General features: G+C 40.6%; 1 protein-coding gene across 1 annotated transcript; it reads left to right on the top strand.

Moving 5' to 3' along the window:
- Positions 1-870: 870 nt before the first annotated feature.
- rgs14b (regulator of G protein signaling 14b) lies at positions 871-13792 on the top strand. Its single transcript, XM_059346748.1, has 15 exons — positions 871-999; positions 3467-3488; positions 3662-3813; positions 3945-4037; positions 5135-5278; positions 5379-5549; positions 5656-5728; positions 5838-5938; positions 6468-6686; positions 6950-7026; positions 7340-7466; positions 8348-8429; positions 9208-9260; positions 11648-11729; positions 12221-13792. Exons 1-15 carry the CDS (start codon positions 955-957, stop codon positions 12478-12480), a joined length of 1701 nt encoding a protein of 566 aa, XP_059202731.1. The 5' UTR covers positions 871-954; the 3' UTR covers positions 12481-13792.
- The last annotated feature ends 1937 nt before the right edge of the window (positions 13793-15729 follow it).

Raw genomic sequence — 15729 nt, 5'->3', positions numbered from 1 at the left:
CTCTCATCTCTCGGTTTGAGCTCGCTGCGTTTGTTTCTATCAAGATGGTCGCGTTAGGTGGACTGTATCACCGGTTCTCACGCCTGGCAAAGGTTGCTGCTAAAAAGCAATTCAGGAAGTATCACAAATGGTGCCCCACAAAGGTATGATTTCACACACAATCTAATTATAAAGTGATAATGCAGAAAGTGCAGGCCTACAATTTGCAACACTTTGACCATATTTACATTCATTTAATAGCTATAGCTGCAGAATTGAACTCAATATAATGAACTCTTGGCACATTAAATGTTCTGAACTATTCTGACTCGTGTAATGTTGAAGGTGTTGAATTTGTGTTTTAAAGAGGAAGTCTGTAATAGTTTTAGAGATGTAAAGTTGAAGCTAGTCCGACCTCTTGTGGAGGTTTAGTGATGTATGGAGAAGACCGAGAGTTTGACTTCAACTGCTGTATGGCAGGATTAACTTCTTAAAATAAGAGACTACAAGGAGGAGGCTTTTACATGACTTTCAAGTAAAAGTAAACTTCACTATGACTACAAAAAAAGAACAGTGACATGTCAAAAACTGTCTCACATGCAGCACTGTGGCTGCAAAATTGCTGCCTGAATGTATAATAGTTGTAAGCTGTGTCAAGTAACTCGCACAGTGACTATACATCAAACGCAGAATGAGTGTGTTTATTTCGTCTGTGTTCCCACATCATAGTGTTTCTCAAGAAGTACCCTGAGAACAGTTTGATCATAGTAACCATACTTCCTCTTTTGTGGCTTGTTGCTATGGCAAGACTTCCCTTCCAGGCAGGAAGTGACAGGAAGACCCAAGTGATGAGTTTGTGTGTGTGTGCGTGCGTGAAGAGTGTTCATCATGTTTGGGTGGAGCACTTCACTGTGTCCCCTGACAGTGTGCACATCGTGTAAAGACTTCAGCTTGTCGTCTGGTGTCTGAGCAACCATGGCGAAGAACTTCAGTGCTCTTGGGATTCCTGTTGGCCACATGGTGAGTTGGCGAAACTCATGTTCAGTATGGTTTGGCTCTGTAGCTTTTCGTGGGTCCAGTGGTTTGTTAATGCATTGTGCAGTATAAAGGAGGAGGCTTAAGTAAGTTACAAGTAATAAGTTGGAGTTAAGTGTTTAAAACGTGTCTTTTTTAAATTATGGACTACTTTTTCAGTTTGCTTCATCATTTTTTTTAAAAACCTTATACTGTTGAGTTCACATCCAGGTCAGAATACCTAGTTGTTGAGTAATGTACATCAGTTACTTGTGTTGGCTTGCATCATCCGTTTTAACTCTTCAAAAATGCCAGAATCAGACTGTGTGGCTAACAGTTGGTTGCTACTAAAAACACACCAGGCCTGCTTGAGTCAGAAGCGGAAACCAAGCCATGCCTGTTTGCCAATCTGTCATGTGTAGGTTGAGTTGGCTTCTGTCTACTCTGTGTGAGACCAGCACGTTTCTTGAATTAGTTCAGCTCTGAAAAAGGTGTGAAACTGTATATAAAGAGGTATTGGAGGCAAAGAATACCTGGATGTCGCCTCTCTGTACTTTGCATTTTATGTGATTGCAAATGTTCCTATAATTGATGCTGCATCAGACGCTCCCCTCACATAGCGTGTTTGCATATCTCTTCTCTCCTTCAAAGGATTTGCAGAGAATCCTAATCCTTAGATATTGTTCTGTGTATAAGAACGAAAGGTGCACAAGCGATACTGTGATCTGTTTTCATTACAATCTGTGGAAGAAGTGTGTGTTGGCTTCTCCCGTGAAGTGTATTTGTATGCAACGACACGTTGTGTTTTTGGAGCCAGAGTTTGAGCAGTGAAGCAAAAAAAAAAAGTGAAGAGGTGGTGCAACAGTGGAGCCCACACCTGCAGAAACCGCCAGCCCATATCAGCCGTATATGGGCACATTTTATCAGTTGTCAAAAGCTGTTGTCTTTGAGCTGTAAAGAGAATTACAAGGGTGATTTCTCTTTGCATGCACACATCCACACACATTCATTCTCTGTTTGTTTAGGGGGAAAAACCTTTCAAACTTTAGTATTGTAGGTTAATTCCTCTTTTTGATCACTTGTTATTACATAGGAGATGACCTTGGTCTCCTGGTGAATACTAACCTAGCTGAGTGTACTCAGGCACATGGATTTACCTGGACTTTTGAGTCAAATCAGTGGATATTGAGAAAGCTGATCTCACTTTGCGACTTGCTGTATGACTCAACAGTCTGCTCAGTCATGTTTGATGTGGGTTATTCCAAAAATGACATCAAGATAAGCTGGACTTTCTATGAAAACCATGACTTTAGCAAAGCTAAATAGTTTATTTAAAGACATTTTGAAAAACCAAGCCAGAGCTAAAAACGGGGTGAAGATTAAAAAAAAAATAAATGGCACATTTGAAATGTATAAAAGCAAAAACTACCACAACAGTCAAAATCAGCAGAAGCTTACTGTTATATAATTATACATGGAAGAACTTAATGTACAAAAAAAAAAAAAAAATGAATATGCTCTCAGATCATGCCACTTGATGGATGACACAATATGCTAGATGCTGTTTTTAGATTTATCTAAATGGCATTCAGAGTGACTCATTGTAACACTGTTTCTTTCAGGATTATTTTTATAAACTTTACACTCTGAAGAGGTTGCAGTTCACAGGACTAACCCACATAGACAAACCAGTTCACATTCACATGTTTGGACAGTTTTAGACTATGGGGGGAAATGAACATGTAAACACCACACAAAGGCCCTGGAGGCTGAAGCACCTCGATACATACTTACTAATTAACATGCAAACATGGGGGTCAGCAACTTTGTTTGCAGAATTTAACTGCAAAGTGGTCAAATTGAAACCGAAAATTTACAAGATGTGACATGTAAAAGCTGAATGAGAGCCAATGTCATCAGTGTCGCAACCACTTCCTGTGAAAACAGCCTGACTGATTGCACTACATTGTCACATAGAGGAGAAAAAGCACAAAAAAACATGCAGCTGTTGTTCACATTTTACTTCCTAAATGTATGCCTCTGTGCTTGAAAACATGTGTCGAGCTTCTGTGTTAATACTGCTTGAAATCACGGCTGCAAATGTCAGAAAATGGTGAAAAATGTCTTTCCTAAAGCCAAAATATATTTAGTTCACTGTCACAAACCAATAAAGACACCAGAAAATATTCACATTTAAGAAGCTGGTATCACATAGTTTTGCTTAAAGTAAAAAATTAAATAAAACTGCTGAGACCAATTAATCAATTATCAAACTAGTTGGTCAGGTAATTCTTGTTCTGTTGTTTACATTTCATTTCAGCGACTTAGAGAATAGGTATGGATTTAAATACAACATCTCTTTACATTTCTGAATAAATCAAGTAAATGTTGAGTTTTACCTTAGGAGTTATCCAGGTATACCATGTTTTGTTTTGGTGTTCCCCACCTTATCTATCTGTCTTTCTATCCACAGAGCCAGGCAGTGTCAGATGGAGGTAAGCCTGAACTATCAGTGTGCACGTGCACTGACAATCCTCTACATCTCAAATTTCTCCTGAAGAGAAAACATGTCTGTGCACGACAGAAGGAGAGATCTGATTGAGTCTCATTCTTGGAAATGCTTTCCTGTGCTGATAAATGGGTGTGTTTGTGTCTGGATGTGTTATAGAGCTGAACATGTCTGCGCGGGGCTGTGGAGGCAGCAGCTCCAGCCTTCCAGGGACTCCGGGCGGAGAGTCCGGCCCAGCCAACAGTGTGCTGAGCTGGGCCGTCTCGTTTGAGAAGCTGTTGGAGGACCCTGTCGGAGTCCGCCAGTTTACGGTAAGACACCCTCAACACACATTATGTTATGTTGAAATTTTAATTTCAGGTTTTCTGACAACCACAGTGTGTCACCAGGCAGTGTGTGCTATATGTTGTGTCAATCAAAGTGTATGTGTCTTTCTTCACAGGCTTTCTTGATGTCTGAGGTGAGTGCGGAGAACATTTTATTCTGGCAAGCTTGTGAAAAATTCAGGAAGATCCCAGGCAGCTCCTTGGAAGAGGTATGATGGCACTTTTCCTCTTTGCATTGTGAATCATCTTACCTGTCATTTGTGATTCATTATGCTGTTTGTCTGTGTGTTTATTGTGTTTACTCTGCATGAGCCCCCATTTATAGACTATTAAAAATACTTAATAGAATTTTTCTGAAACCTATTTTTATAGCTATTGATAAATGTTTTCAGTGAGGGCAACTTGGTTGCTATGTAATTATACTTGTGACTGTGACAGTTCACTCCAAAATCAAATGTGTATACATATTTTTCCTCTTACTTTAAGTGCCATTTATCAATTTAGATTGTTTGTTGTGAGTTGCCCAGTGTTTGAGATATCGGCTGTAGATGTCTGCCTTCTCTAGAATAAAATGGAACTACCAGGTTACTCAAGATAATCTACAGACCTTGTTATGAGCAGTTTCATGTCAGAAATATTATCTTTCTAGTGTAGTGGGGCCTGTTGATTATCTTGAGTTAGTACGTCATGACTTCTTGAAAGAGACACTGCTATTTTTCAAATGCATTTTTGGCGCTTTGAGCTTTGAGTATTGAGGATTAATCAGCTATAGTTAAATTGTAGAGCCCTCATTCACTTTGGCAAACGTCTTTTTCTTTTTAGATGTTTTCCTTCTTTCATACTATTCCTTTAAATAAAAATGACCTCCTGAGAAGTTGAAAAATGAATGAACTTTTAATCTATTTTGTACCAGACTTGAAGTACGGTCAATTAAATTCTATTAAAGAAACAGGAAGTGCAGAAATTGACAGGGTTGTTAACTGTCCACATGTCAGCTGGGTTTCTGTGGTTGCTTAGCTCTCTGTGAAATGAATTTTCTTTAGTGACTTATTGATTGTATGACTCGCAGTGCGGCTGCTTGAGATGGGTTCATTTGATTCTCGGTACACTTAACAAGGAGAGACACCAGGCCAGCGTATAGATAAATACACACTTAGTGGCTTCTTAGATGGACATTGAAAGCTACACAGTCATCTAAATACTCCAAATCCAAAGGGAAATAAGTTCAGTGTGTCATTAAGGGTTTGTATCTATTCTGGTTCAAAAGATGTCTCATTAACTAAGAAAGGACCTGTTGTGTTCCCAGCTGAAAGCAGCAGCTCGCTCCATCTACAACAGCTACCTGTCTGAAAGCGCTCCCTACTCCGTCAACATCGATGACACAGCCAAGACGGAGGAGAAGGACCTGGAACAGCCCACACCTGACATGTTTAACAAGGCACAAGCACAGGTTGGTTTGCAGTCCACGCTTCCTTTTTCAGCTCAGTAATGGTGATATATTGTCTGGGCCTCTACTGACTGTGTATGTAACCATCCCTGCTTTGTGTCAGATATTCAAACTGATGAAGATGGACAGCTATAGGCGCTTTGTGCGCTCTCCTCTCTACCAGAGCTGCACTTTAGCAAGTGTAGAAGGTAAACCTCTACCTCAGCTCTGCACAGAGCCGCTCCACATGGGATCCTGGGAGGATGTGACCAGAAGCCCCTTAAATGACAAACAGGTAGAGTCACAGAGAGCGAATGGAAAGAGGGGCGGGGTGTGATTATTTATTTTTTTGTATTAATTTTGCTGTTCTGAAATTTCTTTGTCACAAACTGAACGAGAAGTCAGACTCCAACAGCTTGCCAGGTGGCAAGAGCGCCTCTGAGAAACGGCGACAGAAAAGAGGATCCTGGGGAGGTAGAGCCTGTCAGATGGCAGTTCTTTGACATCTAAGTCATGCCTTGATCCTGTCACTTCATCTCACCTCGGCTTTTCTCTTGTTCTTTTCTTTCACTGATAAAAATAGATGCATCCAACGTCCATAGTTCAGTCGCCCGGAAAGAGTCCCATATGTCAGTCAAGTCGAGCAGCAGTGTTGAGCTCGGCTCCCTCTACAGGCAGGTAGAGGTCAGTGCATTTGTGACAACATACAGTTCTCAAATTTGGATAATCTGCCATTAATTGTTGAACTTCATTATTCATTGAAGTATATTTTTACTTTTATTATTTTTTTTGGTCTTGTATTAAATCTCATCCAGCCAATGATGCCTGCATTGGATCCTTTTTGTACACAAATTTAGAAAAAACAAGGTTTGCAGTTTAGTGTGACAAGATTCAACCAAAATGTTTGAAAGTATGGCCATACTACGCACCTGTGGCGTCAGTTTATGCTAACATCTTATGCAATTCAATGCTTCCCTTCATGTGATTGGTATTGAATGGGGATAAAAATAAGTTATCAATTGAAGTACTCTATTGTTTGGTATTTAAATACACTATTAATGGTACTGGTAAACGATACTCAGCTCTACAGAGGTCCCACAGCTGGAATCTAACCAGATTTTTGTGGCATGCGCCTCCAACACTTGTCTACAAAGGCTGTCCACTATATTTTTCTGAACTTACTCTTATTTCCTCTCTCACATCTGTGATGTAGAATGGCAGGTTGAGTCCCCGGTACCCAGAGCAGGGTGGTGGAGGGGGGAGTCGGATAGGGGTGGAGGGGGGTTACTGCTGCGTCTACCTACCTGATGGCAGTGCCTCCCTGGCCCCGACACGGAACGGCCAGCCAATCAAAGACATGCTGGCCAGCCTGTGTGAGAAGAGAGGCTTCCCGCTAAAAGATGTCATCATCTACCTTCATGGCAAGGACAAGGTTAGCACGAGCCTGCTGTATCTACAGCAGCAGCCCTGGCTTTAAATCAAGAAGCTGTTAAAAAATATTCTGCCGTACCACACTGCAAAGTTGTTTTGCAACAGGCGGCATGAGAAAGATGACTACTCTCTTCCTGTTCCAACATCCTGTCAACCTCTCACTCCCTCTTTTTTTTTTTTGAGAGTTATTTGAAAGCATCTCCGGTGATGCTGACAGCTCTGAAAGTCACCTCTCTGTCTGATGCACTGTTGTTCTGTTTGCAGCTGCCCTTATCTCTGGACCAGGACTGCTCCGTACTGAGAGATCAGCAGGTCTCTCTGGAGCTCCGGGTGACGTTTGCGTGAGTCAACCGTGTTACTTCCTGCTTTTTTTTTTTTTCTTCTCCCTTTGTCACCCTAGCAGGCTTTCACACTCCAGTCACCACTACGGTATGCCACTTCTCACCATATTAGAGGGAAGTCCTTGTGTTAACACCAGCCATAGATTAGTCATCATTCGTGTTGAGTATATTGTCAAATTACCAAATGAAATCAAATTTGAATTTCCTGCTTAGGGTGGCAACATTTTCATACAACATTTCAACATTTTCTATACTACTGTATAACCTTTTAATGTGTGAGAGAGGCTGTCAATAAAATGCATGCATGTTTCAGGCTGGAGATTGCCTTCACTGGTAAGACGATGGGGATCATGGTGAAGTCCAGTAAGACGCTGCATGACGCCATCTCTGCAGTGCTGCAGAAACACCAGCTCAAGCCACAAGAGGCCCTGGTCACCATGGTGAGTGTCTGTATGTGTGAATAAAAGACCATTATACACTCACCGGCCACTTTATAAGGTACACCTGTTTAATATCTAATCAGCCAATCACATGGCAGCGGCTCAATGCATTTAGGCATATAGACATGGTAAAGAGGACCTGCTGAAGTTCAAAGCGAGCATCAGAATGGGAAAGAAAAGGGATTTAAGTGGCTTTGAATGTGGCGTGGTTGGTGCCAGAGAATGGTCTGAAAAAGAGAAACCATCCAGTGGGCCAAAAATGCCTTGTTGGTGCCAGATGTCAAAGGAGAATGTTACAACCAAAGTATTGCAGAAGACCATCTCTGAACGCACAACACGTCCAACCCTGAAGCAGATGAAGACCACACCGCCACTTTATTAGGTACACCTTGCGAGCTAATACAGTGGCCGGTGAGTGTATACAGCCAGTGCTTGACTATTTTTTAAGTTAATAAATGGAATATAAAACTTAAATGATTACTTCAGTTTGATAAACATCTCACTGCAGGAATCTTGTATTTCCAGTAAATTCACGTTGATGACTCACTTACTTTTCAGAGCTGCAGACTTATCTGACATTTTAAAATGTACCACTGAGTAAAAATCAGTCCGTTCGCCCCTCCTGCTTACAACAGCCGTTGCAAAGCAGCCGCTTCCATGTCACCGTGCACGTTAATATTCATATCAAATCTGTAATTTTAATGTGAAAATTAAATGTGCATGACGCACTATTATGTTAGTGGAATAAGTGATGAAGACAACACCCTTTCTGTGATCCATTAATGTGGATTCTCTGACCCATTTCCTCAGTCCCACAAGACTGTGCATCTGCTTGTGTGTAGTCAATCTGTCCAACATGTCTTCATTTCTTGTTCTTCTAGGTTGGAAGTGACGAGCCTCTGAGCATGAGCAGCACCGTGTTCAGACTGGCCAATAAGACCCTACGGCTCGACAAAACCAAAGGTTAATACACTTGACCTTTTTAAAACCCAATGTTTTACTTTAATAGGAGCCAGAGATAATCATGTTTACACCATTTAAATAATAACAATGCTCCTCTGAAAATACAAGCAGCCACAGAATGAATAGAAACCTATTTGGCCATTGAGTAAATGAAATGAGTTCAATTAATTTAAATGAAGGCACATTTTAGCCCTCTGGCCACTGTTGGAGAATAACCAATTTATCACCCAAATCATCAACAACTGTGTTCTCTTCTGCTGCCTGATCCCTGGCTTCTTTGTCACGTAATTGTTTCCTAATGGATCAAAGAAAGTGTTTCTGCATTTCTTGGTTCCCACTTTTTGCTTTTAGCGTCGACGAGAAAGTCTTTTCACTATCCACTTTAGCGCCCTGGTTTTACTGCATCGCTGTCTGCATGTTACTTTGTTTCCTTTGTGCGTCATTTTTTTTCTGTGGGGTTGAAATGTCTCAGTCCATTTGGTTTGTTGAGTGCTTAGTCACTTTGAGTTCACTTACCTCATTTCCCAAGTGCTAAGAGACCAGAACAAACTTCACTTTAGATCAGTGCGTCACACCTCGGTCCACTGCATTCAGGAGAAGTGTGGTTGTATCACAGCAGGGCCAGTTTAATTATTTTATCCTTCTATGCTTTATGTCAGTGTTTAGCACTGTGGGGAAGATGAATTCATAGATGTAGCATGGGCAGCAGTTCACTACTATTTTAATGGAAGTAATGATATTAACTGAGTTGGATCCCTTTTTGTTGTGGTGTGAACAGGAAAAGACCAAACAAACACTCCCAAAGGCAGTGGTTCTGCTGCAGCCACACAGGTGAGTCATTGTAAATGAACCGCTAAACATCAAACAAAAATCTTGTTGCCATCAACTTTATTCTGCATTGCTTCTGTTTAATACTGGCAAGGTCATACATGCAGTGGTGGGTAAGATTTTCAGATTCCTTGCTTAAGTAAAAGTACTAATTCAACAGTGTGAAATAACTCCACTACAAATAAAAGTCCTGCATTCAAAACTTCCTGGAGTAAAAGTACAAAAGTATCAGCATCAAAATATACTTAAAGTATCAAATGTAAAAGTACTCATCGTGCAGAATGGTCCACTCATTGGGCCTCATTCATGAAACGTGAGCAGAACGAATTTGTGTGTAAACCGTTCGCAGACGGAAATTTACGTGCATCTCCGCATTCATCAATATTTTAGTAGCTCCGATCTTTTCGTAGCTACTAACAAAATCTACACATGCTGCTGACCACACGTAGTGCTTGTGTAAATTTAAGAACGCATATAAATAATGCTCGTCACTGTTGCAAATTACAATTTTAATTCATAATGCGTTCTGTTATGTACACAATACGCAGATGCCTTTGAAACATGTGATATAAACATGACAAACGATTAAAAATATAACATATTTAGTTAAATTAGTTGGCAATTGGCGGGATTAAGATTCAGATTAAACTCATAATTGTGAATTATCTATGTAAATTGACGCATCCTGCCTGCAGTTCTCAGAGGTATCATTAAATTAATGCCAGAGTATATCCAATTTCCATACGGCGCACAACGGCAGACAGAAGTAATGCAGGGGTTCAGCGCAGTTGCAAACATGCCAGGTGTTATCGGTGCCATAGACTGCACACACGTACGCATCAAGGCTCCATCCGGTGATGCATTTGCTTACATTAACCGGAAAAACTTTCATTCCGTGAATGTGCAACTGATCTGTGACGCAAAGTGTGTGTTGTTAAACGTTGTGGCACGGTGGCCCGGTGGGACGCATGACGCATTCATCCTGCGTAATTGCGCAGTTGGCACGCGTTTGGAGGATGGAGCTGTGAGAGACGGCTGGCTCATTGGTAAGAATATAGCCTGCATAATCACATGTGTGTGTTATATATGGACTTACCTTTCTATATCCATAGGGGATAGGGGTTACCCACTGACGCCGTGGCTTATGACCCCACTGGCCAGCCCGCAGACACCACAGGAGCATACAATGAGGCGCACGCGGCTACTCGGGCCGTTGTAGAGCGCACCAACGGGGTATTTGGACTCTGAGCGTCCTCCTCCTGTGGCAGATGTACTTTTTTTGTGTGCGCTAATGCGTTTCTTTGCGTCAAGTTTAATGTCAAACCATTTACGTTTAACCTCGGACGTAGTTCTTTGCACTACAGAAACCACATTTACTGCGTCCGTCACCTCCCTCCACGCTTTCGCTTTGCCTGTCCCTGTCACACCACTACTAACAGATGAAAATAAAAAAAATTTTTGGACTCCACTTCTCCCAAAATAACTTCAATCTCCGCTTCGGAAAAAATCTTTTTTCTTTCTCGTTCTTTTTTTCTTTGTGCCATGACTGACAGGTCGACAGGATGCCTCTACACACCTCCTTATATGGTGGTCATTAGCAATTCATGGGCGGGGTTCATGCTAATTGCTGATTATCGGGAGCGCGCTGCCACCTTACGATGGATTGGCATTCATGATCATACACACGTGTTTACGATCAGATCTGAGTTTCCCGCGGCGTTCATGAATCCGGAGTAGGTTTTTAGTAGCGTAGGCTTTTATGTGCAAATCTACGCACAAATCTACTAACGTTTCATGAATGAGGCCCATTGTTTTTTATATATTCAAAATATATTATTGGTGATGCATTTATATAAGCAGTGACTCATTTAAACAACTTATTATACTGTTAAGAGGTTTAATAAAGTCTAATCACTTTAAATGTTTTTTTTTTTTAATGTTAAATCTTGACATGAAAAGTAACAGAAGTTGGCAGCTACATGTAGTTAAGTAAAAAGTACAATGTTTGCCTCAAAATGTAGTGGAGTAGAAGTATTAAGTTACATACAATGGAAATACCCAAGTAAAGTACAAGTACATTCAAATTGTACTCAAGTACAGTAATTGAGTAAATGTGCTTAGTTACATTCCACCACTGCATACATGTTATGCATTATGAAATGACGGCTGATTTATTTGTAATACGATTTTGCATGGGGGGGAGTCAAACTGCTGAGAGGCTTTTGATTATTATCTATATAAATATATAATAAGGGATTGTCATATGAAGTGAATTTGGACACAACCTCAGTGACAGCCATCAGTATTATTTTTCATTTTAGATAATGACTAAGAACATGTGAAACTTTATTTTGTACATCGATAACACTTGAATCTATTTTTGGCTCCAGGCCGGAGCAGGGGGTGTGGAGGCCCGATCATCGATGCAAGCCAAGACTCGGCCCAAACCCAGTAAGAACCGCGAGATGGACGGTAGGACATCTTGGCAGTATCTAGTAGAGTTGGGTGACATGCAGTAATATTTACTGTAAGATGATAGATGTTCAACAAGTCAGATTTTTCCAAAGTGTATTTATATTAAGGAATCCATAGGAAAAAACTGTTCAAGAGCAAAATCAATCAATCGCAGCCAAAATAATCAATGCACAAAAGCTTCAAAATTCACAAATGGGTTATTTACTGATGTATTATGTCGTAGCACAAAATTAAAAGTGAAAATCTCTTCAGCTGGTGTTAATCGTGGACCTTATTTAAGGCATTTAACCAAATGCCCACTGGAAAAAAAACAGCCTTCAAGCAGAAGTGCAACATGCTCACTCATTTCTTGGTTTCTGGAATCCTTCCTGCAGCACTTTCTGATCCCAATTCAAGAATCTTAACACCATAGACAGATTAGAAATAGCAGTGTTACTTATTTATTTGAAACAAATGCCAGAATTTGCATGATGTATTTTGTCTGCCAGGGTTTCTGGACATGCTGACGAAGGCTCAGGGCTGCAGGGTTGATGACCAGCGAGGCCTTCTGACCAAAGAGCAGCTGCAGGTCCCTCTGTTCCTGCAGGTGGCCTCAGACCAGGGAGACGACACCGAGCCAGACAAACCCAGTACAACCGGCTCCTCCACTGCAGCCTCCATAGAGACGTCAAGTTCAGCCGGAGCAGCGGAGGAAACTAAGAAATCTGCTGAATCTGAAGCCAAAGACTTAAAGGAAACAGCAGTTTGAGAAACGTTTGTGTGTGTGTGGGATGGACAAAGACACAATCAAACTACAACCAACATCTCACAATGTCATGAGACCAGTCATGTCAAAAGACAGAAAAATGGTCAAGCACTTTTTATGATTGTTTACAAATAAGCTCTGAGACAAGCGTGCTACCATCTCTGCTACTGGTAATTGGCCTCTTGAGGCAATATAAAAAGAAGAAGAAGAAAGATCATGGCAAGCATATAGTATATAGTATAGTGTCATTTCAAAACACTACACATGTTAATGGGAAGAATGTTTGCTATGAATTGTTTTTATGTATCCATAATGTTTTGAAAAGAAGTTTTAGCTCCATGATTCACCCTGAAGCCAATGTGTTTGTTTTAGTGTTCCCTGATGTTTAAAGTTGTACAGTTTGCCGTTAACATCGCTTTAATTTCTCACAATCTCACATTTCAGCCATGCTTTGTTCTAAACTCTAAGCAAAAAAATGTTTCTGCACAGGACTGTCCAAAAGGGGGTTTTGAAGTGTATTGCACAATTGTTTTTTCTTTATTTGAATTAAGATTATTGAATATTTTTACTGAGATGAGATTTTAATATTTTAAATGACTAATTTTCATTTCCTTGCTTACTTGCCGTTTTGGTACTTACATGCACTTGTTTGCTGTGATGGCACTTTGAGAAGCCCTGGTCAAGTCCTGTTTCCTTGTCACTTCAGACTTCACCTCAGGGTCCACATCATGAATTAGTAATGTTATATTACAGGGAATCAATCAGATGGTGTGATCATCAAAAAAATATCCCACAGGGTGAATCCAAAGAATTAAAAGTGTTTTATGATGAAATGGGATCCTTTCTTTCTGTTTCTGACGTTGAGGAAAAGTGTCAGGGTTTTAGTCGTCTGAAGAATGTTTTGGATGAATCACTGAGGTCAGTTTCGGGCTTGACAAATAGTACGTGATTTGGTTGTATATGTGGTGCAGCCAGACCCCACTGGCTCAGTGGGCTGGCTGTATGACTCATGCAGTGTATAAAAAAGGTCTGATGTGTATCTGTCCGTGTCGGTGACAAATGTAACAAGCTTTGATTACATTATTTTGAGTCTTTGGCGTACTGTACAGTGATACAATTTGCAGATGATGTGGCTACGCCTTTCTTACCAACAATGGGCCCAATTATAGAGCTGAGATTAACCACTTCTACAACTGCTGATGAACATAAAGTGTGGACAGAACTATGCTGATATAATTTACCACAACATTTATTCAGAGTTGGGAATGAGCATTGTCTGTACTGAACAAGAACAATCTAGACTGTTTTTAACCTCTTCCAAAGTCTCATTTTTGTCTCTTTTTAAGAGGGAGCCATTGGATTTTGAGCGGTTTCATAGCAGGTTGACAGCACATGTTGTATATTTCTCTGAAGATTAATTCGAGATGCAGCTGTGTCAAGTTGCTTCTATCATAAATAAAATGGAGTTTTTTTTAAGTTTATTCAAAATTTAAGGACAGAACATTCTGATGGAGGTATATAAAGGTAATTACCATGCTCAATTATGTCTTAGAAGTTGTTGCATCAACTTGGGGGTCAATCCCCTTTATTACACAGATTTGGTGGTAAATTTAACCATTTATCACCACAATAAAATGCTGCTATGGGGACTAACATCACACATGAATACAACTGGGCTCATTGACTCTAAAGTATGCTTAACTTTCAAGTAATACCAAATTTATGAAATTCCAAGACCGTAGTATGCAGTAATATTCAAAAAGGCAAAAATAACACATTTGTACTGCATGAGAAAAACTTTTGCCCTGAACTGCATGGAACTGCATGGAATTGCATAAAGTTGGCGTGCCTGCAGACTCAGAACTATTACATATATTGGATTTGACTTCCAATGAACGGCGCCTGGCTCTGCCCCCCGTTGGTCCAAGGCAATCCAGACTCTTTGCACTTCTTGTTCCCCGCTGGTGGAACACACTACCAGTTCCTACCAGAGCAGGGGCGTCCCTCTCTACCTTTAAAAAACTCCTGAAGACCCAGCTCTTCAGAGAGCATCTTCTCTCCTAGACCACATGATAACTCTACTCCTCAAAGAATTGTCACTAGCACTAATAGCTCTTATTGCACTATACCTTGATTGTTTGCTTTTTACTCTTCCTGTAAGTCGCTTTGGATAAAAGCGTCTGCTAAATGACTAAATGTAAATGTAAATGTAAAATTTGCAGGATGTAAATAACAAACATGGCAACACCCCACTGTCTCTAAATGGTTAATTCTGAGAGTGGTGAAAACTGGAACTATATCTGCAGGTTAACTTTGGAGTGTTTCAAGCCCCTTCCCTACAAACTAGCATGGCATGGTTTTACCAAAGGATTCATAATGTCTTATAGCTTCATATGATACCAGTGTCTTCCAGCTTTCAAACTGAGTGTGCTACAGCATCTTAAAGACTGTGATGTCAGCCAAGGACACTGGCATCCTAGTCAAGGTTAAGGATTAAACTGGGTAGCTAGATAACTGGGGAACCAATGTCCAATATTACTTAAATGACAGACCAGTACACTATGGATTTAGCTCACAAGAACACAGCAGATTCACTTCATCCCGTAAAGCCTGAATATGAACTTCATCATTCATTGTCCCATACAATTTGGCACTTTCTTTAACCTGCACTTAATGTCCTTTATGACTTCCCAAATTATGCCTTTCATGATGTTTTTATGCTCCTTATGTGCATTCGCTGTCGTGTGTGGTTGATGTTCTTTGGTATTCTTTTATACTCTTTGTGCAAAGAAAATTCCCTCAGGGGGAATAAAGGTTTCATTTCATTTATTCGTCCTCATAAAAGGAACCTCCATCTAAAATGCCATCATGTAATGATGTCATTTTTTGCACGGTGATGGTGGGTCATAGCAGTGCTGTGATTGGCTCTTTAAGATGGGTTTGTAGCCAATGACTGGCCTCATCTGTCTACAGACTTGTTGCTGGAAGGTGTTTTCCATCTAAGGAGCCTGGGAGGACTATTATGGGGTGCATTTGGCTATTGTATGGGTTACAAAACCAATTAGATGAGTCATCGATGGATTCATCCACATGGATGATGTCAGCAGCATGCATATTTCAGCGTACGTGACAGTATAGAGGTTTTGGAAGCCTCTCATTCACCCACCTTGCAGATGGTGATGTAATTACCTGAGAGCGTGAGAAATAAAGCATTAATGTGTAGTAAATTATACCTGGTTGTCACACCCACAG

The sequence above is a fragment of the Centropristis striata genome, chromosome 12 (genome assembly GCF_030273125.1).
Source record: "Centropristis striata isolate RG_2023a ecotype Rhode Island chromosome 12, C.striata_1.0, whole genome shotgun sequence".
NCBI classification, from domain to species: Eukaryota; Metazoa; Chordata; class Actinopteri; order Perciformes; family Serranidae; genus Centropristis; species Centropristis striata.
Note: the sequence above shows the minus strand (reverse complement) of the source record. Positions and strands in the feature narration are given on the sequence as shown.